Genomic DNA, 25,349 nt, shown 5'->3' with positions numbered 1-25,349 from the left:
CATGTATTTGTGCTAGTAAACACATAAAAATATCCCCAAATAGACCAGAGTGAGGAGAGAGAAACCATCAACATTAACTTCACCTTTTTCCTGGCACAGAGGGGACCAACCCCACACTCCCCCACATGAAGAACTCACATTGCTGACAACTTGCAATGACACCTCCCTTTTCTTCTTCAGGAGGACCATTAACACCAGAAAGGAATCAGACACTAGAGAGCTTATTATATCTGTATCATTATCAGCAATGAGCCCTTATAATTAGATGATCTGGACTCTAAGTGCCTGTATGATCATAATTGGCCTAATAATAATTCTTTCTGTTAGGACTTTTGTTCAAGGTAAACTAACAAATTCCTGGCTCTGCATGCTGGGTGTGTTTCTTTCACCCCCATAAGTGCAGGAGGTTTTTGGCTGGGTAAAACCTCCCAGCCTTGAGGAACACAGGGCAGAGCTGCTGATGGCTACAGCAGGTCCAGCTTTCTGTTTCAACAAAACCCAGAAGGAATTCATTGCACTATTTCTCTACCTCAGTCAGATATGAACCTATCAGGAGATAATTTGCCCTTGATTAAGAATCACCAGGAAATTAAGAAAAACAATAATTAACTAATAACGTAAAGCTCATTACCGAACGGAAATGTGCCCAAATCTCAGTCCTAATGGCAGAAAGCAATTCCTAAGGAAAACTGACATGAACCTGTTGCTCCTTCTCTTTGCAACAATGACAGCAAGGATAGAAATCCATCCACTTGCATGAGACAGGTTCCAATTTGCAAGCAAGACAGCACAGGGCACTACCTACAGCACTGAACTCTGAAATCTGAACTGCCACAAGCTCAAGGTTTGATGAAAAGAAGAAAAAATAGCCCATAAAAAGCCATCTATCTGGCACATAAATAACAGGGGCAATTAACTAGGTGGACCTTCTGTATATCTCAGCAGAAGACAGATTTAAAATGTTTATACTCCATGTGAAGGTATTTCTGGATAAAGCATTGCCACAGAAAATGGAAAATAAGAGCAGAAGCTTTATCATCTCAAGGTCAACGTAACTGTATGTTTACAAAAGTTTAAAAAGTGCCTCCCTCTCTTTCCCTGCAGCAAACTCAAAGAAACAAAGTACTCAGCAACTAAGAACCACCGATGAGAGCTGTGAAACCCTTGCCCTCTCCTCCTGCAAAGACAAGGAAAGAAAAAGCAAGAATCTTACTGTAAGAACTCCCAGCCCTGCAAACAAACCTCTCACCATCCTCAAGGAGCACCACACAAGCACTGCTAGAGCACTCCACAGTTAATAAGTATTTACAGACCCAGATTCTCTGCTTTTGCACAAGATTTACACTCTTGAATTGAAACAGGTGTCTTTGCTGGTCTTTAATTTAGCAGGAGCACCCTGTGAGTGACCTCCCTATTTTCCTTCCTGATTCACCAAAGTTATTGTATTTTTATTTTTGTCATCTGCACAATCTTTTTCTTTCTTGAAAGTCTTATGGGCATTTTTAGTGAAGAGCAGAGGAAAACCTTTTCACAAATTTGGGTTAAAATTTCTTTATGTTCTTTTCCTACAAATAGCTATAGAAATACAGAGGCAAATCATGACATTTCTTTCTATCCTACCAAAATTTTGGTTGTTTTCTCCACAGGTAATCTCCCACGGAAATGTAGATACTTTAGATACCTGTTCCCAGTCTTCACAACATCCCTTAAAGCAGGCTGGGCTCAAATTTTTACTTCTGCCTTAACATTGCCACATTCCTGCTTCAAGATTTTCATCAAAATGCTGCAGTGCCTCTGGGATGAGACAGGGAAAAAAAAAAAAACAACCAAAAAACAGGAAGACACTTGTTTTTTTCTTCCATGTACTCTCTCTTTTTTTTGCAAAATTGCCACAGATGATGCTTAGGAAAGCTTTACAAAGACAGCACACTTTTCTCTCCACACATTTTGGATTTATTGTTGGAATTCTCTCTCTCTCAATGCCATCAAATTGACTCATCCTTCATGAAAGTCTTGAATCCATTCATCAAAATGTCATCCCCCAAAACTGTTTCTTGCCTGCTCGTGCAGGGTACCACTACACAGTCACAGAGAGACTCAGAAAGGCTCAGGGAATTCATCAAGTTACAAAGCTTAGACAGCTCCCGATCAGAACTTATAGACTAGCTCTAACACAAATATAAACACATTAAAATGCCTTCCAGTTACAGCAAAAAGCACCATTCAGCAGAATTTAAGTCTGATTTGAGACTAAGGATGGGCTGCAACCCCCTGGCCCTTTTCACGTTGTCCTGCCTTAACACAGGCACAGAGATCAGCAAAGCCATAGATCACTCCCAGAATAAGGCAGGACAACAGCTCAGTTTCATCACTCCAAATATTTCTTTTTTTCAGGGTCACTTCCCATTTCACCATTCTGCAAAAGCAGCACTAGAGCCTGGTTTGTGCAGCAAAACCTGCACCTGGAATTGGTAGGAGCTTCCCAAATTTTGAGGAAGCAGGTCCCCAGGTGAGCTGCTGGCAGACATCTAAAGCTCAATTCTTGATCCCACTGCCCAAATTTGTATTAAAGGAAATAACTGGCAGGAAAATCAGTGCAGATGGAACTAAAGTAATAGGTACTTAGTTTTAATAAGTTGGTTAAAGTTCTGTAGTGTTTTCTTTATCACCGAGTCTTATTAATGTATAACACTTTGCTGCATAAATTGAATGGAGTTATGCCTTGAACCTACACCTTCCCCTGAGGTCTCAGCACTTGTTTCCCCTCTAAAATTTAAGAAGGATAATCAGATTCTGGGTAAAAATTTCCTTTGTGAAGAAAAAACATATTTTGTGTAGATATAAAAGACAAGGACTGCTTAGGTTATTTTTGCATAATTTAAAATACCTCTTGCATTAAAATATCAGTATTTAGCAGTGTTAAATCCACAAGCTTTCATTCAATCAGTAAAGAAGGTGAAGTGCGAGAACAAATTCCCCGAAAACTGAAATTTGGATCTCTGGCTCCCCACCAGAGGTTCAGAGCCTTCCCTGAGACAGCACACACACTCAGCTGCACCTGACAGCAGCACCAGGTGAGTCTATTCATCAAACTCACACACACTGCAGCAGTGGGAGTCCCCAGCAGCTCTCCCTCCTGAAACCAGAGCTGGGGCTTTCCAGCAGGCAAGCAGGAGTCTGATCCAGTCCCAGGCAGCAGCCTCACGCCCTTGCAAGCAGATGCATTAGCAGAGCTGTGACTCGCTGTCTTCTTTCAAAATGTGTTGTGGAACAAATCTCGTGGGTCTACAGGGGGGACACATCACTCTGATGCTGCAAACTCCCTGCTCTGCCTGGGGCAGTATCACCAACAATAAATCATCCTGCTGGAATTCCTGCTGACCTCCAAGACATGTGCACATCTGCAATCTGTGACCTGATTCCTGCTCAGTGCCACTGCCTCTTCCATTTCCACCCTGCAAGAATTCTCCAGCCAGTGACACATTACAGAAGAGCCTAATGGCTCTGTCCTCCACCAGCAAATAGGATGTAACATTCAATAAAGACTCAGTCATGATACTTTTTATATCCATTCACATGTAAAATAGTTGATCCTTCCTCTCTTGTGCAGCTCCTCAGCTATTTCTGATCTGTCACAATGGCCCTCTGAATTGGGTTTGCGATGGAAAAGTCTTTCATTTCTCAACCTTAATACTGAAAGTAATGGGAGAACCTGGGGTAAAAGTCATATTTTCTAAGAACTGGTGTTTCTGGTCCTGGCAGAACTGGTGTTTCTAAGAACTCGTGTTTCTGGTCCAGGCAATTTGGGAAGCCAGAGTTGGCAGCTTGGTTTTGCAGGCTCAGCTCAAGGAGAATATGAAAAGTGAACTCTAATTACTAAGGGTTTTCACAGTTTTGCCTTTCACTCTTGAGGATCCTAAATATAGTTAAATTATTAATTATACCCTCTTAACACAGTCAAGGTACTGAAGAGCAATAGTTTATTGGCCTATCTTAGTTACTGTGTGATCCCCACATTGTTGTAACTTCACCATTTTCCATGGCATGGGGAGAAAAATTCTGATTCTAGAGCATGTTAGAGAAGTCATCAGAAGAACAAAACCCGCCATCAAAACACATCAGATTGTCCCAAATAATATTCTGCTACTACACTTTTAGCAAGTGGAAGGAAAAGCATTGCCTTTAACTTGTATTCTCTCTTCAATGTGATCTGATTAGTGCTGTTCATCTGCTGACATGTAACCCAAATGCACAACCCAGTGATTTCTGGTGGCTCAAGGACTCAGACACAGACAGTGGCATTTTTTCCTTACCAATTCCAATAACAATCAATTCTGCAGAGAATTGAGGGAGAGGGGGGTTTTATTCTTGTCCAGGCACCAGGGCTGAAGAGCACACTGCACTAGCAATGGAACACAAGTGCCCTGGGCCCAGGCAGGGGCAGCTCTCTGACAGCGCACACCAATTACACCAAACACAGAGGATGGGAAGAGAAAAAGCCACTGTCAGCAGCTGAAGCTGCAGGGGGGATTCATGTAAGGTGATCTAAGTACCTGCCTGGATTTTGGCCAGTGCACAGCTGGAGCTACAGCCCTCCCTCCTCTGCAAGCAGCCTGGGAACTGCAATCACCGTGGTGGTCAAGGTCTCGGGTTTGTATCTCCAAGGCAGCAACTCCATCAGCACAATTATATTGCTCCAGTGCCAGCTGCAAGGAAAATGTGCCACCAGTCTCAGCACCACCATGTCCTGGAGCACATAAATGTTAATTAGCAGCCTTTTTTTAGAAATTATGAGATGCTCTAGTCCCGAACAGTGTGAGATTTGATGAGATTAGAGCACTGGGTGGTACAGCTAATAAATCAGTTTACTGTACAACCTCATTTCTTTAATGAAGAGCAAATACCTGAGCCTCAGTAAAGCAAGAGTCCCAGGTGTACACTTGCTAAGCCAAGTGCTGGATTTAATTTTTTTTTTGCATTCCTCCAGAACAGGGAGCACTGACCTACTGCTCATCATTAGAGAACACTCTCCTGTCAGGGGGTCAGCGCTAAGTGCAAACTTTGATGTCAGAATTAAAAAACATAGAAGAGATGAGTGGCAAGGCCATTATGGGAGAATAACTAGGATAGTTTTCATAAGGGAATAACTTTTAAAAGCTGACAAGAGCTGTCAAGGTGTCAGGCCTGGAGAAGAGCCAGCACAATTAACATACCCTAGGCTTCAATCTACTAGACAGGGAGAAAGCAGATTTTATTTTGGACAATTACAAGTTAATAAATGGAAGCCTCAGTTCCTCTGTAGAGCACCCATTAAAGCCTACTAAAGGTCAAAACCTCTTACAGTTCCTGTCATGGTAGGCAACACACTACCATTATTTCATATTTCAAGCAATTTTACTGTCAATGACAGCAGTTACAAATGTGCAGGAAAATATTTTCCTTAGCAGTATACCAGGCACTTTACTCCACAGAAATCATCTGTGCTCTCAGAAGTGACTAATATTTCAAGATTTTTTTATTATGAGCTTGGTGGGGTTTATTTATTTATTTATTATTTTTCCAAGCTGCACAGGAAGGAGTGAAAGAGAGCACGAAGAGCTCAGCAGGGGATTCCATCCCACTTCCTTACATCCTCCAGCCACACAAAATCCAGGGAGTGATAGGCACCTACCCAGGGCTCTGCTCCCTCCCCAGCTGTCCTTGTTCCCCTTGCTCCAGCTCCCCATCAAATCCAGACCTGGCACAGCATGCACAGCCAGTCACCTGCTGTGGGGGGCTCACCCCAAGAGTCAACTGAGCTCGGAAATTGCTTCTGCTTTGCTTTACTTCCACTTAAAAAAAACTAAAAAAAAAATCTAAAAAATTTAAAAATCAGAACAAGAACTGGCTTTTCTTCACCTGCAGAATTACTCACCCTCTGCAGTGGACCAAGAAAAGAGGAAACACTGCTTGAACCATGTAATTCTCTGTCGCCTTGTTACCAATAAAGAACAGGCCAAGTATCTCCAGGTCAGATGGAGCTGGAGGGGTCTGCAAAGGAGCCCATCCTCTGTGTGCCCACCCATATGGGAAGGCACAGCAGCTCCTGTGGAGCAGGGGATCCCCAGCACTCCATGAGCAGCCAGTGAAGCTGCTCTCCAACAGGGACACACATACACACATGGATTTTTACACCTGTCTTACGCTGAGGCAATAAGAACCTTTCAGACCCAGCACTTTTTTAAGACACAGTATTTTCTCTACTGCTTCAGGAAAATGATACAACACTATTTTTGCCTCGTTGATCTTCCTGTTAATGGAGGCAGAGATGAGTCATTAGCTACCCTGGCTTCCCTTTGTTCACAGCCAGGCAGGTGAGCAGAGGCAAAGCAAGATACCCGAGCAGTGCTTGGAAAGAAAATCTGCCACCTGCAGAGTCATTGGGAAAAGACTGGCTGTCATGTAAGACATTATCTAGCATTTTTAAGTCAAATAAACCCCCACATCATCATCCTAAGCCATTTTAAGGCTGCCCAGCTCCCAGCACTACAAATCCTAGTGCTCACTGTAATGAAAGCTTGGCTTGGACATTCACTCCTCCTCACTCTTATTTTGATCTTTTTTTATTTAGTTTAGGAAAAAAGTAAAAGGATCCTAAAATAGTCTCAGATACACAACATATTCCTTGAAGGAATTTTGGCATGGGATGGATGGACATCTGCTTCTGGCCTGACCTACTTTTAAGCATCTGAGCACAAAAAATCCTCTTTAAATATTCCCTGTAGAGTACTTCTTTTAGCTATTAATCCCCCAGTGATTTCTCTGAGACCGCCCCTCAGAGACTTTCTTTTTTTTTTTTTTTTGTTGTTCTCTTTGAGATCCCAGGTGAACTCAGTTATCCTGGGTCTGGCCACTTGCAGGTGCTGGTCACAAAGCAGTAACTCGGAGCTGAGGTGTCAGCCTTGCAGGCAAAGCAGATGCGAGACAGGCTGGGACTCAAACAAGTTCTCATTCAGTGAGCACATAAAGCTCTCACCCACACTATAAAATTTACCTTAGATGATGTTTTTAATGTGTTTCTCATTATACAATCCATAATTTGTAACCAACCCTATATACTAGGCCGGTGCCAAGCAAAGTGTACTAATTGGGTGTTCCTTAGAAATGCAAAACTGTGGGCATAAAGGAGGGAGGAGAAAGAAGTAAACTGCATCAGCAGCATGTGTTGTACTCTCATCTAAACAAAGGGAAAAAGAAGGATTCATTAAGCAAGAAATGAGTCTTGAAATGGCACAGAAGAAAAGTCTCCTGCTGGGGCTGAGAAGTGGCACTGCAAAGGGAGATGAGAGAGAAGGAGAGGTGGCAGCAGGCTCAGCCTCACAGAACAGAAGAAAGAGAACCACTCCTGATAGCTTGAGGCTTACTTAGCAAAGACAGTGAAAACTAAGGGTGACTTTGCTAAGCACCATTTTAATGCTTCATTCCCTTTTTTTACTTTTTTTCTATATTGTCCCCTTTGTGAGTGTTAAGAAAGTCTGCAATTATGATCCCTAACCTCCAGTACTGCTGTAACCCTTCTCTGCCATCCAACCTCTTGCTTTTTTCCCCAGCTCTCATTACAAACAATTTGTAAGAAGCAGATATGTTGCTCTGTAGTTATAAATCATGTAGCAAAGTGAGATCCTGTACCAGATGTGGCATACAGATGACAGTGCAAGCAAGTACTTAACAGTATTTTAAAAATAAATTTAAAAAATAGTTTAAAATAAAAAATTAAAAAATCGGCATTTAAAAAGTTTGAGGTTTTTCATTACATAATTGTTTTCAATTTGGTTGGATTTCAGGGCTGGAAGAGGGAAGGTGAGGGCTTACTTGTGTCCTCCCTTGTTATCATTATGTGTATCAGGACTGCACACCAAGACAGCAGCAGTAAGTGCTATCAGAGAAGCCAGGCATTTAAAAGTAGTTGCATTAATCATGAATGAACTTGAATTAATGTGATTTATAATTTATATTACAGTATACCATGGGTCTCTTGCCAGTTCTAATTTAAAAAAAAATGCAACCTACTGTTGGAACAGACAATTCAAGGAAAGAAGGATTTCTGCAAGGGGGAGGCATGCAGTGCTTGTATTTATATGGTCTTCTGCAGATTGAATGCCTTAATTTTTTTTTTTATTTTTTTTATTTTTAAAAACATTCAACCAAAAGACACCCACACTTAAAATCCTGTGATGCTGAGCCACTCCTCTGCCATACAGGGAGACTTTGGAAGAAAAAACTGACAAGTCCTTTACATAAGCATTCAGGTTTGTCACAAGGATGCTTGTCAAGAACAAGCCTGGGAGAAAACACAGAGAGAACCAGGAGGTAAGTCTGGAAAAAGGGTATGGTATCCATGAGATGAAGGAAAAGCCTCAGCCAATCCAAAACACAAACAGGACAAGGCAGGGCTACATTTTTACCTTTCCTTTTCATTGCCTCTTGAAATGCTCTCCAACCATGGCTACTGCCTGTCTGCCAGCAGGGGACAAAACAGACACACCTCGCCTGTCCCTTCAAATGCTCACCTTGTTTAGGCTTTTCTTATTTCATTCTTTTGCAGCGTGAGCATGGGGAAAGATGAAATTCAGAAGCCACTCAGACCCTCCCTGTAGAGCTGTAGCACTAATTGAAAATCAAAAGTGAAGCAAGAGCCAACAGCAGAGGCTCTGCAACCATTGACTGCTTGGGGAAGAAGAGAAGAAAACTCACAGAGTTCATATTTTAGCCTCCACTGAACAACCCTAGAGTGGCTCAGGAACTTGAAGACATGACTGTTTGTAGTAATTAGGCATTTATTAGTAATTGGGCTGCTGCCTGCCCAAGGCTCAGAGCCTTTCCTGCAGAGGACCACGAGGAGCTCACCCCTGCAGCTGCAGCAGCAGGGCCATGGCTGGTGGGAAGAGCTCTCCCACTCCCGTGCAGTTTGTTTGCCTTGGCACATCTCCTCACAAAAGGCAGCTCTGATTGCAACGCTCAGTTTCATCAACAGGTCAGAGCTACCACTAAAAAAAGAACAGGCTTTTTTTTTGAGCTGAATGGAGGGTTGATTTTGCAAGGATCAGCAAAGACTGCAGTAGTTGCCCTAAGAATGACTGTGGTCTGTGCTGGAAAGGTTGCTCAGTTCTTCCAAAGAAGGATGAGCTCTCACATGGAAACCAGCATGCACGAACTGCAGGGCATGAAGTGGAATACTGGCAGAGCTCCCAGAGGGCAAAAAAAAATAACCTGAAACTCTTAAATAGGAAAGTACAAGGTGGCTTTTGTAGGATCAGGCATGATCACTGACATACACCACTTAATTGTTTTAGCAAATTAGATCATCTTGTAAGAAATTGTTCACCTTGAGGGGTCAGAATTTAATATACTACTAGGCATGTATTAGCTTTTCCTTCCCTTTATTTTTGATCACTTAACAGCTCAAAACCATGGAGTAACAAAATGCTTTTCATATTATTCATTACTTACAGTTAATCTACTATCTGCTTGATTACTTTCAGGACAGCAGTGGAACTGCATCTAGAATTTCTGAAAACTGCATTAAAGGTATTCTGCTGATTGGTTTGAATTTTGCAGCCATAGTGAAGTTTAATTAACTGTGGAAGACTGACTCAGTTAAAGCATAAAGGGAAATAAAAAGCAGTGTTTTTCTTGTAGGTAATTGCTTAGCTGATCTATTGCCTGATACAGCTAAGTGAGTGATAGGTAAAACATCATCTGATCTCCATGCTTGTACAAGTTTTTAATCATTTCTCCCCATCAAAACACTGTATGTCAAAAGATGCATTACAATATGCATGATGCCTCCAAATCATGAACTAAAAAACTGGTTTTTTTCCTGTCTTCAAGTCCTAATTATTCTGTCCATTCTTTTCTTACATGATGAACAGAAAAAAAGTACTTTATTTTGCAATAGCGCTGGCCAAACAGCAGAAACCTGATAGATCCTGATATGGTAAAGCAAAGTTAAAAAATTAACCCCAAATTCTGCTAACTTGCATGAAGAAATTTTCATGAACTGATTTAAAAAGACCAAGTTGGACTGAAATATATATTAATATAGAGTTTGAAATAAAAGAATGAACCCCACAGCAGTACAAACATGTGCCAGGAAAAGGAACACGCAGGATGTATGGAGAAAACAATGTTTCTTCCTGTCCCTCCCTCCCTGCTTTGCATTGGTGCTGTAATTTTTTTTCCCCTCACTGAAGTGACAATCTAGATTTGGAAAATAAATGAGCAAAGTGCAGCTGAAAAAAAAAAAAACTGTAATTTTTTTTGCATGGAAATTTAATGTTAGTGATTTATTGGGTTATCAGGCTGATCTGGACATTGAAAAGGACAGAAATGAGAAGGCTGCAATAATTCAAAACCAGAAAAAAAATAAAGAACTGAGGATAAATACTAAGTTTCTTATTTTGCCACAGGCTAAGGCTCCCCCTGGAGTAAAAAACAGGCTCCTGATGGAACCAGTAGTGTCAGTGCATGGGGTTAATGTTCTGTTTGCAGGCTGTTAGTGGGACAGATGGGGTACCTACTTCTCTGCTGCATTTGTGTTTGCTCTAAAAAGGCTTCTTCAGAAAAAAAATATAAGTCAATTAGTTAACCAAACATTATTACAGAATCGAATTTCCCAAACATGAAAACAGAAAAAGTTACACAGTATCTTTTCTGTTGTAATTACTGTGGCAGGGACATCATGATATGTCTCTTTTTTTTTTTTTTTTTTTGGTAATGAGGGAACAGAACACTCATTGGCAAAAAAACTGGATTTTGCTGGATTAATACTTTACTCAAAAATATCCTCATCTAACCCATCAGTACAAGTTTGGGGGTCAAGAATGCCTAACTACTCTGTTACACTGATAGCCATCAAGAAGCCAAGTGCTGGGATTAAATTTTATAGGTAAAATAAAGAAAAAAAAAACTTTTTCTTTTATCCAGGAAAGAGTGTGTGAAGTTTCACTCTAAATATACTGAAATATTAATCAAGAACAGAACTTATCTATTTAATTTTAAAATGCATTCTGTAAAGGGGAATAAAGAGTCCCAGTGTGTGCTCTGGACACATCCCACATCCCAGAGGAGTGGGATCCTCAGTCTGCCTCCCTCCTCATGGCCCAGAGGGCTCCTGTCATGTTTGCACCTCTGCCTTTCCCTTCACAGTAACAGCAGAAGGCTTTTTGTTTGCTTTCATTATTTAAAGGGGTTGGAAAAGGCAGCATCAAGTCTGTGACAAAGCTCAGCTCCAGTGCTCCCAGCAGTGCTGCAATTAATAGACCTGGTGGTGACCATTATTAGCATTAATGCCAGCAAAAGTGCTTACAACTTAAAAAAAAAAACCCAAAGAACCACCAATCCAGCCACTAAAGATCCATCTTAATGGAAAAAAAAAAAAAAATCAAACCAATAGAGTGATGGAGCAGAGTATATGAGGGAGAGGAGGGGCTCATTTCGTGGTTGCATGTGCATTACAAAAACATCTATGTATATGAATGCACAGCTGAACATTTGTTTGTGTTCCCTTAATATTTAAAAAGGCTACAAAGATGAGTATGTTGTCCTGAGGGGGAAAAAAAAGAAATATAGGGAGACATGCCAAGTTACATTCTGGGAAAGCAGTAACAGTAAGAAAGGACTACACAGGATCGATTCGAGCACAAAAAGTTTGAATTTCTTCTGTGCTTGGGTAGTTAGGAGTGCTTGCCCACAAGGACACACCAAGATGTAGCTCTCTAACATGAGCAACATGATAAAGTAAGGCAAGGAATTTAAAATTTCTTCATTCCAGAAAATTGGGCTGCAAAAAACCCAACTCTGCTATATTAAAAATATTAAGTCACCTAGCCTCAAAGAAAAGAAAAATAGAAAGATAAATATCCAAATGGATTGCAAATTATTATTTTCACTTGCCAGGAATGAAATAAAATGGCACTGCAAGCGCCTCCCTGCCAAGGTCATGCTCTCTGGGACTGCCCCTGCATCCTGCTGCCCTTCCTCAGTGTCCCTGCAGAAATGCAGCCACTCCTCAGTCATACAAGGCACTTCCCTGATCCAAGGGCAGCAGAACTTTTTCAGGAAATCTCTTATTAGCAAACATTAGCCTGAAATCTGACACAGAGCACATGGCTTTTTCTTTTTGCTCATGAAGCAAATCTGCAGAAAATTCTTGAAGCTCTTCAGTTTTTATCCCGTACTAGACCAAAGCATGCTGGGCACACTGCTCTAGAAGACAACAGGGTTTTCTGAGAATTGTTATTTCCACATTTCAAAAATTGCATACAACACGTTGCCTCTGGCTCAGTCCAATTCCAAAAGCCCCAGGGGAAGCTAACCTGCACAAAGCAGGCCTGAAAAAACACAGCATCAAATAAAAACTGCTGGCTCTGAGCGAGGAGTTCATTTCCATCCCTGCATCACTCTCCCAGAGCTTGGCCATTCCCCTGCAAACAGACACAAACACTTGGGCTGTGCCAGGAGCTGCAGATGCACTGCAGTGCACCCTCTGCAGGTGCCAGCCAAGGAGAAGAGATGGGGATTTTCTCTTTCAGAGGGAATAACTCTGCAATGAGAGCTTTTAAAAAGAGCTGTAATGATGACTACAAGGATTCCTTGCTTTGTTTTCAAATTGCAGGCTCAAAACAAATGCTAACATCCAATTATCTTGGCTGGGAATAGTGGCATCCCAAATGTGCTATATTGCTTTTAATTTATACCTTGCATGCCTTGTAACTCATAGGAGGTACAGACTTAGTAAAAGGATGGGGGTTATATTATTGTTATGTCTAATCACACCTTTCCACTTCCAAACTTCTTGTTCTCCACCCATATTCCGCAAAATATTTATTCAAACACATGAAAATTATTCAAGTTTGGACTTTTGACTGACTAGGGATTGATAATCTCTATTCACAGTTGAGAATATCACCAGCTTATTTGGCCCCGATGTCAAAAAATGTGCAAAGACGTAAGGAGAGGAGAAAAATGTGGACAGGAGAAATCTGTGTCTGGAATAGGGAAAGGGGACAACTACTAATTTAGTCTTCCTGCATAATTTGTGCATTATTCCCTGTGTACAATTTTAAATACATTTGTAGAGCACAGTGATCATTTTCACCCAGAGAGAAACAGTTTGAGAAATGACCTAAGGTTCTGTGGGGAAAAACTCCTGCTTATAATTTACTTAATTGATTGTATTTTCATCTGTAGATGCAAATACATTAGGGCTATTTATTTTCCATCACAGCTTTTGCTGTTACTGTTGTTGTTTGGTATTTGCAGGAGTCCTCCTGGGAGGGCAAAGAACACCAAGCTCGAGCGTGCTGCTGTGGTATTGGGTGATTAATCACAAGTTCTGGGATGGAGACTTTCAAACCCTCTTTGTTCCTGTAGGGCCAAAAGCCTCTGGAGGAATGGCTGGCACAGGGGACTGAGCTGTGTGGTCCAGATTTCTTGCCCAGGGCAGCACAGGTCACCAAGCCCAAGCAGCTGGGACAGGGAGGTCGCTCAGAGCCTCAGAGTTTAATGCTTGGCTGCATTTATCAAACCCTCCCTGTCTCAGTGCAGGGGTTTTCAGCACTTCAGAGCTCCTCTCAGAGATGGAGGGGATGCTGAACAGAGTCATACATAGGTCTAAAGCCCTGGCATGGGTCTCAAATCCCACATTCTGTGGGTTTAACCATCAAATAGCAATTCCCTCATTACTACAGTGAATAATAGCAGTTCTGCCTTAGTTACTCATCTCTCTGTATTGAGCTCAGAACATTGCTGCTTTTAGAGACACCACCATTTTACTTTGTTAGGGGTGTTTTTTCTTTGTCTAAGCCTTCAGAGCAAAGCAGAGAGTTCATTTTTCTCTATTACCACTGGCTGCTTGCAACTTGCTGCTCCTGGAGTATTTCACAAAGGCTACAGATATGCTCTCCAAACAATACTGTAAAAGCTAAGGACAGGAAAGCACTAACAGAGGCAGTGGGGCTCTTGAGACACTAAACTCCTTCAGGTCCTAGGAAATAAAATTGCCTTTGCCCTAGTCCTGTGCTTTCTTTCTGGATTGCTCAGAAGGTGCTCATGCTATCTCAAAGTGGGTGTTCAGAAGATGTTAAGACACAACAAATCAAAACACAACCAGCCCCTGACAGCACAGGGCCTCCCAGCCAATGGAGGAAACCCACATAATGAATCTTCTGGTTTAAATCCTGTAAATTTTGTGTGCTAGCAACATCTGACTGGATGGAAAGAAAATCTTCTACAACAGAATTAAGGTACAGGAGCTGTTAGGAACATTTTCTCTGCCAAACCCTCCCGTGGCTTAGATAGTGTGATAACAGACTGCACAATTAGGATTAAATATGGCTTTTCAGAAAAGCTGGGGTGAGCTCAGGTTTAGGCAGAGCTTTCATCCATTTGATCTCATAGAAACCACTTTTGGGTGCTGGGATCACTGAAACCAAAGTGGCTGCACAACTGCCCTGGGGTAGTGGGAAACTCTTTGTACTAAAGTGCTTCCCTTACCCGTCCACTACTGCAGAAAGGTGTGATAGAAGAGAAAAAGAAAAGAAGAAATATGAAGCAGAATCCAAAGGCAGATTTCTAGCTCCTCTCACCTCTGCTGAACTGCTGGAAAACTTCAGCCATTGGTGGAGGCAGTCTCAGGACAAAATCAGAACACTGAACAGTAGTAGCACCTGCACATGTCTCCAGCAAGCTTATTAAAACTGCCCAAAAAAAGCATTTGGTGGGAAGTTCTTGAAAACAGAGCTAATCAGAGGGAGCCTGTGCTGCAGCATATGCTTTTACATCTAAAATATGGGAAGAGGAATGATTTTTTTTTCATAGCACTAATAGAAGCCACCACAAAAAAAAATATTCCGGGAGAATTCAACTCAACATTTTATCTCAAGAATCAACAGTTATTTGCCAGTAACATTAGTGAAAACTTTTACTTTGGCCAAACAAGCATCCACACAATTTTTTCTACTTGAAAACTGCAATTTTTTTTTTTAATTTCCTAGCAGGAAGATTAGACTAGGGAATGTTGAACAGAGGAAGAGGATGGCTTCCTGTGTTTCACCAAACATATCCACAGAGCCACATGCAAACACAGACTCACAGACTCCCTGCAGAAAAAATGGAGAGGCAGGATCTGCCATGCTCCACCAGAGGCTGGTGCAGTGCCCACCCTCTCCTGCCCAAAGCCATGAGAAAACAAGAATTACCATGTGAAACACTGGAAAAAAATTTCCTGTTCAATCTCACACCTGACCTCAGCTTCAAAATCAATTTTTCATCAATACTGAACAGAGGAACAAGGACTGCAGCCTGCAGTTTCTCATTATTTCAAAGGGCTCCACAGCACTAAAAAAATTAATAAATATAAATCCTAAGTGAGGTCAAGTGGGGAAGACTGCCCATAACTTCTCTTTTCTGCCATCCATCAATGACCTGCTGCTGTGTGAATATAACGCCTGAAGCATCAGTTCCAGCTGTACTTTAACTAAAACTCACAATAAACAGCTGCAGGATGCAATGAAGCTACCTGCTAATTTCTTATGCAATATATGCATCTTTCCCTCCAGCTTCTCACAGATTGCTGTTGCTGCTGAGGTCCACATCTTCACAGTTCTCCAAACTAAACCTAACACTCACATTGATAGTGTAAGTCATGGGCTAAATAAAAACACCAGTGAGAGAGTGAGAAAGAAGTTTCAAGGACTGGTGCTAAAGAAAAGCAAATCATTATTCTATATAATACAGATATAAAACATGTAGTAGCTTATCTGTGTTCACCCTGAGCAGACTAACAGGAAAAAGGGAGATTCAATTAGAATAAAGGCAATCAATCCAGATACACAACCACATGATATCACCAGATTAAAAAAAAAAACAACAAACAGAAAAGGTACAGAATAATTACCAGCTGAGTGGCCTGTGTAGGAATTTTCTGTACAGTTATTATATATCTTTACACTATCAGTACATATCACTTCAGGGGAGTCAAGCTGCATTGTCTCTCCTTTTGAATTAAATAGATTTAACCCCTCTGCAGATCAGAATGCTGCCCTGGGATGCATTGCCTCTGTCATTCTGTGGAAGCACTGCTTTCATCTCACCAAAGAAAGACACAGAGCTTGGAGGGAAAGTGATACAGTATGGTGATAGAAACCTAAACACTGATGCTTTAAAGCTAACACACAGAAACCCTTCATTGACACACTTTGTTTTAATACAGTGCATTGAAATAAAATCATAGCTCATTTCAGAACTGTATCTGCACTAATTTAAGAAGTCATAGCCCATTTCAGAACTGTATTGCACCAAAAAAAAGTTTACCCAAATTTCTTATGCACATCTGTTGCAACAAATGTTTCCCAATAAGTCACATCATACCACAGCATTTATGTGAAAAATTAAAATGGTAAGAAGGAAATTATACATTCACATTTTTCATCATATTATTCATTATTATTCACCATTCCCTGCTCCTCTTCAATATTAAACTGCTCAAATTTCTCTTTCTTCCCACCTCAGAATTTTTTGACTGTAAAATCTCCATGGTAAGATTTGTTTCTGAGAAAACAGTGAATTTTGCTTTCCAGAATCTGCAACTGAGGACAATTGCAGATTGTATGAAGGACATCTTATTCCATTATTCCATCTGAAGCTGAAGTAGCAGTGAGCAGATTTCTCTTACCTGTTTGTGAGCATGATCATAAGAGTTGATGTGATTGTCAAACTCCTGGTGTTTGTAGTACTGCTTGTCACAGAGTTCACAGTAGAAGTTGGCTTTCAGATCTTCCAGAGCTTTTGCTATCGTGTTTTTCTTTTCAGCATAATCCTGGAAGGGGGGGGGCAGGAAAAAGTAATTTTAGTTTTGCCTTTGATGCCGCGAATGGATTTTGTGCTCTGCAGTTAATCGTATTTGTAAACATTTGCACACCTCTGTAACTAAAAGCCTTCCCATATTTGCTGTGTTACACTGCACATATTTACTGGATCTGCTGTGAGGATGAACATTTGCACACTTCAGTTTGCCATAGAGTTGCCAGCTCCCCTTCAGGGCTCTGTCAGAGGCCTGAAGGATTTCCCTGGGTTCTATTTAAATACAAATATTTATCATGCTGAAGGCTATTTTCAAGTTCATTTGGATCCAAGCCTCGCTCCTCAGTAATATACCCAAGCACAATAAGCATGAAGATACAAATGGCAATAATTTAGTTACAAGGCTTTTACAAAAAAGTTTGCTTACCAAAACAAAAATAATAGAAGAAACCCAACAAAATTTTAAAAAAAACCTACTATGTCCTTCTTGAATGCCTGTACATAGGAAACATGAGGAACACTTTCACAGCTGAGATGTAATTAATATTTTCATCCCTTTGTGTTTACCATCCCACGTCAGGACACACACAGCTCTGTTTACCATACATCAGCCAATGCATAACATACAACTCTGCTCATCATTTATGAGAAAATTGCATACAAGGCTTTTTAATTCCCTAAATGCATTGGTGGTAATGGGGCCTGCTGTGAAAGAGCATGGAAATGGTCTGTCATGTCAGATTAGTGTAATACCAGCTGAACACTGAGCATGTATAACCTCAGTGCCATGGCTCCTGCTTCTGACAACTCTGTCTGGGATAGAATCTCAGTAAAAATCCCAAACATGTCAAATACTGTTTAACAAAATAACCCCCTCTGATTTGTTTCTCAATGTTTCTTCACTGTGAATTCTTTGGTTCAGGTAGCTATTGTAACATCTACACCTTGTAATATTGTAATCAGAATATCCAAAACTGAGTTAATTTGGGGAAAAAAGACTGTATTTGGTTGCAGTTTTCACAGCTGACGACTCATATACTTCCAATATATTTTGGGGACTTGGAAATGGAAAATTTATGTTTATCAGATTAGAATATTTTTATAACAATGCTGTTTATTCTCAAGAGAGAGGAACAGTAGTCATAAAATTAAAATTATATCCAGAAAGTACTTATTATTTAAAGTAGCACTTTAACTATAATTCAGCATGATTGGACTGCCAGCAAACACTGTTGATTCATACCCAAACTGAAGTACTCCCTCACCAAAATTTTGTCCATTAATAGAATTGCACAAGTCACTTCACAGTGGTGTTTTGAATATTGGCTGACACATGACAAATTCACACATTCCTAACACTTTTCTACAGTGGTGTTTCACAAAATCTGTTCCATTTTAATCCAAACTGAGTTAGCATTTTATTTCAAGAAATAGCAATACTTTACTCACTTGAAAATACATTTATGCACTATGGAAATTTCACCTGCAAACTCTGTACTTAGCTCTTGGTATCTACTAGCAAAAACTACAGGTTTTAAACCACTTCAGGTATTACCAGGCTGCTATGTATGGAAAGCAGTGGAAATCCCATGAAGACCCTAAGGAGATACACTCCCTTGAAAGACTTTAAAAGTAATTCTTGCAGTCTACAAAGGGAGGACACCTTATTTGGGTTTTTTTAAAACATGAAAAAGAAAAATCTGAATTTGAGGGAATTTTTCAAAACTCTGGAATACTACCAAACATCATATATATATATATATATGAGGAGAGTCAATGTGATGGATCCTAAGGCAAGAACAGTGAATTGAACAATCATTTTTCATCAAGATCTTACACCATGCTGCTGATTAACTCTCAAGCAAGCTTTTGTAAGACTTACTAACGTTGTGAAATACCTTGAATAAAGTTATGTAACTTCACTGGTGGTGTCCTTGGCTTAAAGCACCATTTTTGAAACAATATATTTTTTTCATAGCACAACCTAACCTGACTGCAATTACATTTGGCATGGCAATGCATTTTAATGAGGCAGGGGTAGTGCAACCCCATGGAAAACTTTACTGCAAAGGATCTTGGGGTTTCTATCACTAAATTCCTTCAGCTGGGTTTTTTTTTGGGCACAGGGTTAAATTTACATTACAATAGTACATCAAAGCTTCAAAGGTAAGTGAAGAATGGCAACACACCTAAATTAAATGCAAGTAGATGGAGTGGAACACAATAATGAGGCTCAATCATGCGTGGAGAAGGGACTTTTAAATGACAAGAACCACAAGTACCTGACCTTGGGAACACATGAATGCCTGTACTGGCTCAACCTTTTAAACCTGTGCAATATTTTGATCTGTACAGCCAAGGAAAGTGACTCTCAGCATCACACCCTTTGCTTTGCACCTGCATTCTGCTGGTTTCAGCTGTTGCATATTGGAAAAGGTCATCAACACTTGCCTTTTATTCCCTTTGACTGGGTCATTGTTAAGTACATGTACCCCTAGCACATCTTCTCTCAGGTATTGCTCCCTGAACGACTTCGTTCTGCTTTATTCATGAATTCCTTACACTTCATCACCTCTGCTTATTCTTTCCATAGTCTCCAAAAGATCCAAGAACATGCTACACACAACGCCATGCATAATCCATTCTTAGCCTCTGTTTTCTACCCTCTCCCATTCAGATTTTTTAAAATCATGATGCAGCACTAAACTAACACTTTTATCATCCACATCCTTTGCTGCTGTATAATATTTTGCTGGCAGATGCTCCTATGCAGCTACTAAACTTCATCCAGTTTAAAATTTCCCATTTCTCCAGGGGCAGCAAGACAAAGCTCAAGACTTCAGACTATTTGTATTTCACAGGCACACACACAAAAACCCCCTTAGGAACACCCTTAAAAGATGGTGTTCAGGAGATTCTCTGTCACTGTGGGATCCCCTGGGCCAGGTTGGGACTGAGTCCACTGCTCCTGCTGCTGCTGGCAGTGAGCAAACCCCAGAGTCACTGGGAGTGGGGAAAGTCTGGTTTCAAGGATGGGCATGATGCCTTGAGGAGGCTGACCTAGAACAGAGGCTAGATGGAGTTAAATAAAGTGGGGATTTATTACAAGGCCTCAATGGATGCACCTTGGGCAGCACAAGAGCCCAGCCAGGGCTGCACCCACGATGGACCAAAATGGTCACAAAATGGACACCTGGTCACAGGGTCTCTCACTTTTATAAGTTCTGGTCCATTTGCATATTGGAGTTAATTGTTCAATTACAGCTTTAGCTTGTGAAGTCCCATCCTGCTTGTTTTTCTCTCTTCAGTCCATATTTATGCTCTTGGGCCTGAGATTGGGATCATTTGTCCTTGGTCCCCAGCTGGAGAAGGAATTGTTTTGTCTCCCTGCTCTGTGAAGGGAGCTCACCATCCCCTGATATGAAGCCCAGACCCAGACACAAAAGCAGCACAGAATCTGAAAAATATAAAAGCTAAAACCTGAGGCATCAGGCAGAGGCTAGAAACAGGAGAACAGAGGCTGCTGGTTTTTTGCCTGCCAGGCTGTTCCTGTCGATTTTGCAAGGAATGCTGCCTTGGCAGAGGAGACTTTCCCTGTCCCCTTCCATATTGATGAGGGATAACTGCCCAAAAACTGACAGTAACAAATTACAGTCCCTGGACCTTGAGAGCAGCAGGAGGCAATGGACTGCAGACAGAAACAACCTGGAAACTTACTGGACAGAAATATTGCTGGAGTAAAGTAGCAGCCAAAAAATTCACTTAAACTGGTTGAATATGATCAAGCTTAGTTTCATTTTCATCAAGATTTGCAAACTGTCCTGGAAGTTTTAAAAGAATTTTGAATTATGATTTAGCCTAGTAATAAAACCCAGAACTGAGTGTCACTTAGTTTCATTATTTTTTTCCTGAAAGGCTTATTATCTGAAAGCCTAGAGCTATAATTCACTGTAGCTATTTTTCATAATTTATATGATAGATCTCTAATAAGTGATCCCATCTATCAGCTAGCTTTATTTCTCTAAATCCATCTCCTCCATCCTCCAAAGCCTTAAGCCTATGCTACTGCAAACATCTGATAAATTGGATTAAAAGCAGCCTTAATTCACAGAGGGGCTGTCACAAACCAGACTGGACTTTGTGCTCCCATTACAGGAGAGAGAGAGAAAGAAAGAAAGAATACTACAGGAGTGCTGAACTCTTTACACAGATAACTTTGGAGAGCTCACTGGATGCATCAGCCATGGGGATATTTTTATGGAGTGCACTTCAGGCTCACACTTTACTATCTGCAGAAAGGTCAGCTAGACAAAAAAAAAAAAGGGGAAGAATGTGAAATTATAATACATTATCTATTCCATGGTGATTACTAGTGTGAATGTTCTTACTTTACAATAAATGTGAGCTCCTTTTATTGCAGTAAGCTATTCTGCATTTACTGTAGACTTAAAAGGGTCAGGCCTACAGTCAGTGCAAAGCAAAACGTATTACAGAAATAAAGCCCTTCTTCAGGATAATTTACTGGTATAGTCATCCCAGAGAGGATTAGGCTGCTCTGGTCTGATCCTCTGGATTAGAGCCCATTAGACCTGACAGATGTTCCAGTGTAACCTTGTTTCACAAAAAATATTTAAAGCACTTCTTCCTGTTACAATAACTAAAACAACAAAAAAAAATTATTTTAGAGATTTCCAAAAAATCAAACTAATACTCTTGATTTGACAGAACTCTGCATTAGCTATATTTATATAAAAAAGCCTAAAAATATATTGTTACAAAAAAAAAATCAGCCACAACTTAAGAGCACACTTCCCTGTAGTTAATCAACTGTGACATCCATGAACACAATTTACAAAGGATTCTTTAATTTATGGTATATTTACATAGTATTATAAAGACAGCAGATTTTGTGGAATAAAAGGTAAAACTTACTAACACCTCCTCTGCTATCAATCTTGGTATTACTTGGTATATAGAATTTTTTTCATATCTTTGCATAGTACTTCATTTTTCCTCATGTAAGCAGTCTATACATCATCCACTGATGTACTTGAAGGAATAAATAAAAAAATAGAATATATTGAGAATATTAGTACAGTCTATTAACAAACCTAATTATTTATAAGGTTCCTGTCCTTATCAAGGTGGGGAGACCAAAGCAAAAGGCAGTTAGAGACATGGATCAAATTACTCATTGATCCTGACAAATTCATCTACAAGTACAGAGGGAGTTTCAGGAAGGAGACTGACAACTGTCTGGGTAAATAATTACCACGAAAATTGTCAGGTCTTTTTGATTACCTTACCTGAAACTTTGCCATTAGTTGTGGGAGGTGATAGCAAAGTACAGCTCACAAGGCCACAGACACTATTTCCTTGATCCCTTCTGACATTCTCTTTTTGGGCAAAGGTGTTTCCAGCAGTGACCCCACTGCACTGGATGGGGATGGGCCCAAGGAAGGAATGGTAACCTGTGTTAACTGAACATCAGAGGCTGAAAAAACCCCACACCACCTGTATTTTTTCTTCAAGACTACCTGCAGACACCCAGTTCCAGCCAAAACACTTATTACATACAGGAGAGCTAATCAGTATTCTGCTGAAAACGCACACTTGAAAATGCTATTGAAGACGTGCAAATTGTTATAAAACTGATTTCTCAGCTTCCCAATAAACACACAGACAGTACTTCATGTTTGGGTAAACACCCTAGCATTGGGATAAATAACACAGTGAAATCAGAATGAAACAGCAAAATTTATTCCCATTAGTGCTGTTTGCTTCCTAAAGTCATCCCGATTTTGCAACACCACATTTGCCAGCCACACACCTACTAATGCCAAGAGCTGAATCCCACAGCCCCTGCTCCAAATGGAGCGAGACAGATGAGAACAGGGCCAGAGCTGGACTCAGTGGAGAGCAGAGCAATGCACAACAGTGCCCTGCCATGGCCAGACTGAATTTACTGGAAAGGAAGCTCACGTTGAGGCAGCAATTTGTTATCAGATTTGCCTGTCTCATTTACTTACTTAAAGCACTTATAGTGTATAATTACTTTTAACTGGGACTCATAAAAATCACTTGATTGGTTTTTTCTGCCATTAAAACTAACTGCTGGGCACAGGCCTGTAGAATTATTTATTTATTCTGGTGCTTTGTAAAACCCACTTTCAGGCAGAGCAGGCACTTGTAAAGTGAGAGTGCTGGCCACACATTTTTGCCTGGGAGGCTGTATTAAGGAGGAGCTCTCTATCAGTGCTTATGGAAAAACACAGGTCTAGTTATGTTGAAGAAAAATTTATCAACCACATCTCTACCACCTAATCTTTTGACAGAGTGGAACTGAAGGAGGGTTTGCTGTAGAAAGAAAAGATGGTTTAGCTCTAGATATCATCTTCGCTGAATGATAAGCATGGGAAGAAGCAGCCTGGAATTCATGTCCTTTACTCCTCTACATTAAATAGTCCAGTCACTTACTTGAATTAGAGGAGAATTTTGATTTTAAAACATCCTGGGATTTAAAACATTTTGGCTTTTAATTTCCTTGTAGGAGGCACGTAGATGTCTGAAGATTTTCATAGCTACTTGACTTAATCCAATTGACAGGTGAGTGTCTAACATAATTACACTCCTTGGGAAAATCAAGTTCCTCTGATTCTTCCATTGGCACACTGAACTAAGTGAAGTGAGTGCCTTTGAACCCTGCAGAGCTCAGAGCCCTGGAGATGAGCTGAAAGCCCCTCCTGAGCCCAAACACCAAGTGCTGGAACAGATGTCAGTGTTCGTGCCTGGCAGCCCTCAACCCAAGGGTTACCACCACATTTTTCATGAGCATTTCAGGACCTGAGGAAGGGGAAAGGACAGGGCTCGGGCAAGTTGTTTGTTTATTTTCCCACAGGTTAACTGACTGCCAATTGACTGGCTGCTATTAATTTGTATCAAAAAGTTGCTCTAGAGCTCTTCAAGCTTTAATGAGTTGGTGAAGTTAGTTTTGGGTCTAGGAAAAATTGGCAGTTGGGCAAGGCATCAGGGAAACAGAAAATCTGCCCCTATACTAAACAGATTTAATTTGGAGCGTGTGATTGACCTAGGGTACAGCTCACACCTGAAATTTGCATACTTATATTTTCAGGATGTGAGTTCTGGGTGATTATTGGATTCAGCTTTCCTCGATTTGGCTTGTCATGCTTGATTATAATAATTTTCTTTTCTACAAGATTTTTAGCATGTAGTGAATTTTTTCTCTTACTAAGCTTTCAAAATAGTTTTCTTGTTTTTTCTGCTTTTGCTTATATTTTTCTAAGTTTTTTTTTTTAAAGAAAGCCAAAATTAATATAATACATGAATTGAAATAAAGATGTTTCTGTCTCATTTCATTCCCTTGAAGAATACAATTTATCTGTGACTGGTTAAAACTGCAATCTGCTCTACTTTTAAAAAATCTGATATATCGTTATTAAAATACAAAACAGTGTCTCAAAAATGCAAGCATTACATTTCTCCTAGTGATGGCATTTCAAGTGATATTCTGCATTTAATCAATGATGTTTTCAGAGCCAAAAGAAAATAGCTGGGAGCTACTGAGGAGCACATGGTGCCCCACTGAACTCAGCACTCCTGGAAATCCCCGCTGCAGGCTCAGTGATTTTTCTTTACAGACCCTTTTTGTGGTTCTATTTTACTATTGCTTTCCAGACCATTGAGTATTTCCATGCAGATTTACTGTCTTTGTCCAGCTTTGGGGATCCATCAGGGCTGGCCCTATGTTATGTGCCACGAGCACTTCCCTGCCCAGCCACTGAGACACAGAGCTCAGCTCTGGGCCAGCTCTGAAACACTCCTGGGATGTGGACAGGAAACAATTCCAGCTGCAAACCTGCTCCAGGATGCAGCTGATGGTCTAGATGGGTTTATCCCACTGGAAAGAACCACATCCTACAGAGACATCTGGTTATTAAACAAATACATGGTACAGGCTTGGAACTTCTAGTTAAAAAAAAGCCCCACAACATCAAACCCCAAAGCCCACTAGGAATTACTCTCCTGAACTCCTCCAGTTGTCTAGTTATGAATATGTATGAGCTTAAGATCTGTGTTATGATGCAACAAATATTTATTTTCCTAAAATTAATCCTCCCAGTGTTATCACAGTCAGAAGAACACTTCATCTAAAGAAAAAAAAATAAAATAAAAAAGCATCACTCCTTTTGTCATCATTAAATAACGCAAATAAATCTTTTTACTCAGAAGCCCAGTGAAAAAGTTTGCCCTAATGGGAAATGGGATTAAGTTTAAATTTGCCATAGAGAACAGTCCTTGAAAAAAAATCCTTCTAAAGATTTATTCTACTCTTGAGTTGATTCAAAATCCCATTCACAATCAGTATTCGAGCGTGATGAGGACGTTGGTCTAAGCGAAAAGGCAGCAACACTACCTAGGCAAAGAGAAATGAGACTGTAAGAACAGTGCTTTGCAAATACACAAAGAGATTTTGAAGATCCTGTTCT

General features: G+C 40.5%; 1 protein-coding gene across 1 annotated transcript in view; it reads right to left on the bottom strand.

Annotated features, from left to right (window-relative positions):
- Positions 1 to 25,349, bottom strand: part of ZNF804A (zinc finger protein 804A) — a 144,743-nt gene that overhangs the window by 17,072 nt on the left and 102,322 nt on the right. Inside the window, exon 2 of the mRNA XM_054636400.2 lies at positions 16,715 to 16,858. Coding sequence (XP_054492375.2) covers positions 16,715 to 16,858 — 144 coding nt within the window. The remainder of the gene's footprint in view (positions 1 to 16,714; positions 16,859 to 25,349) is intronic.

Source organism: Agelaius phoeniceus, chromosome 7 (assembly GCF_051311805.1).
Source record: "Agelaius phoeniceus isolate bAgePho1 chromosome 7, bAgePho1.hap1, whole genome shotgun sequence".
Lineage (NCBI taxonomy): Eukaryota > Metazoa > Chordata > Aves > Passeriformes > Icteridae > Agelaius > Agelaius phoeniceus.
This window is presented reverse-complemented; position numbering and strand designations above follow the sequence as displayed.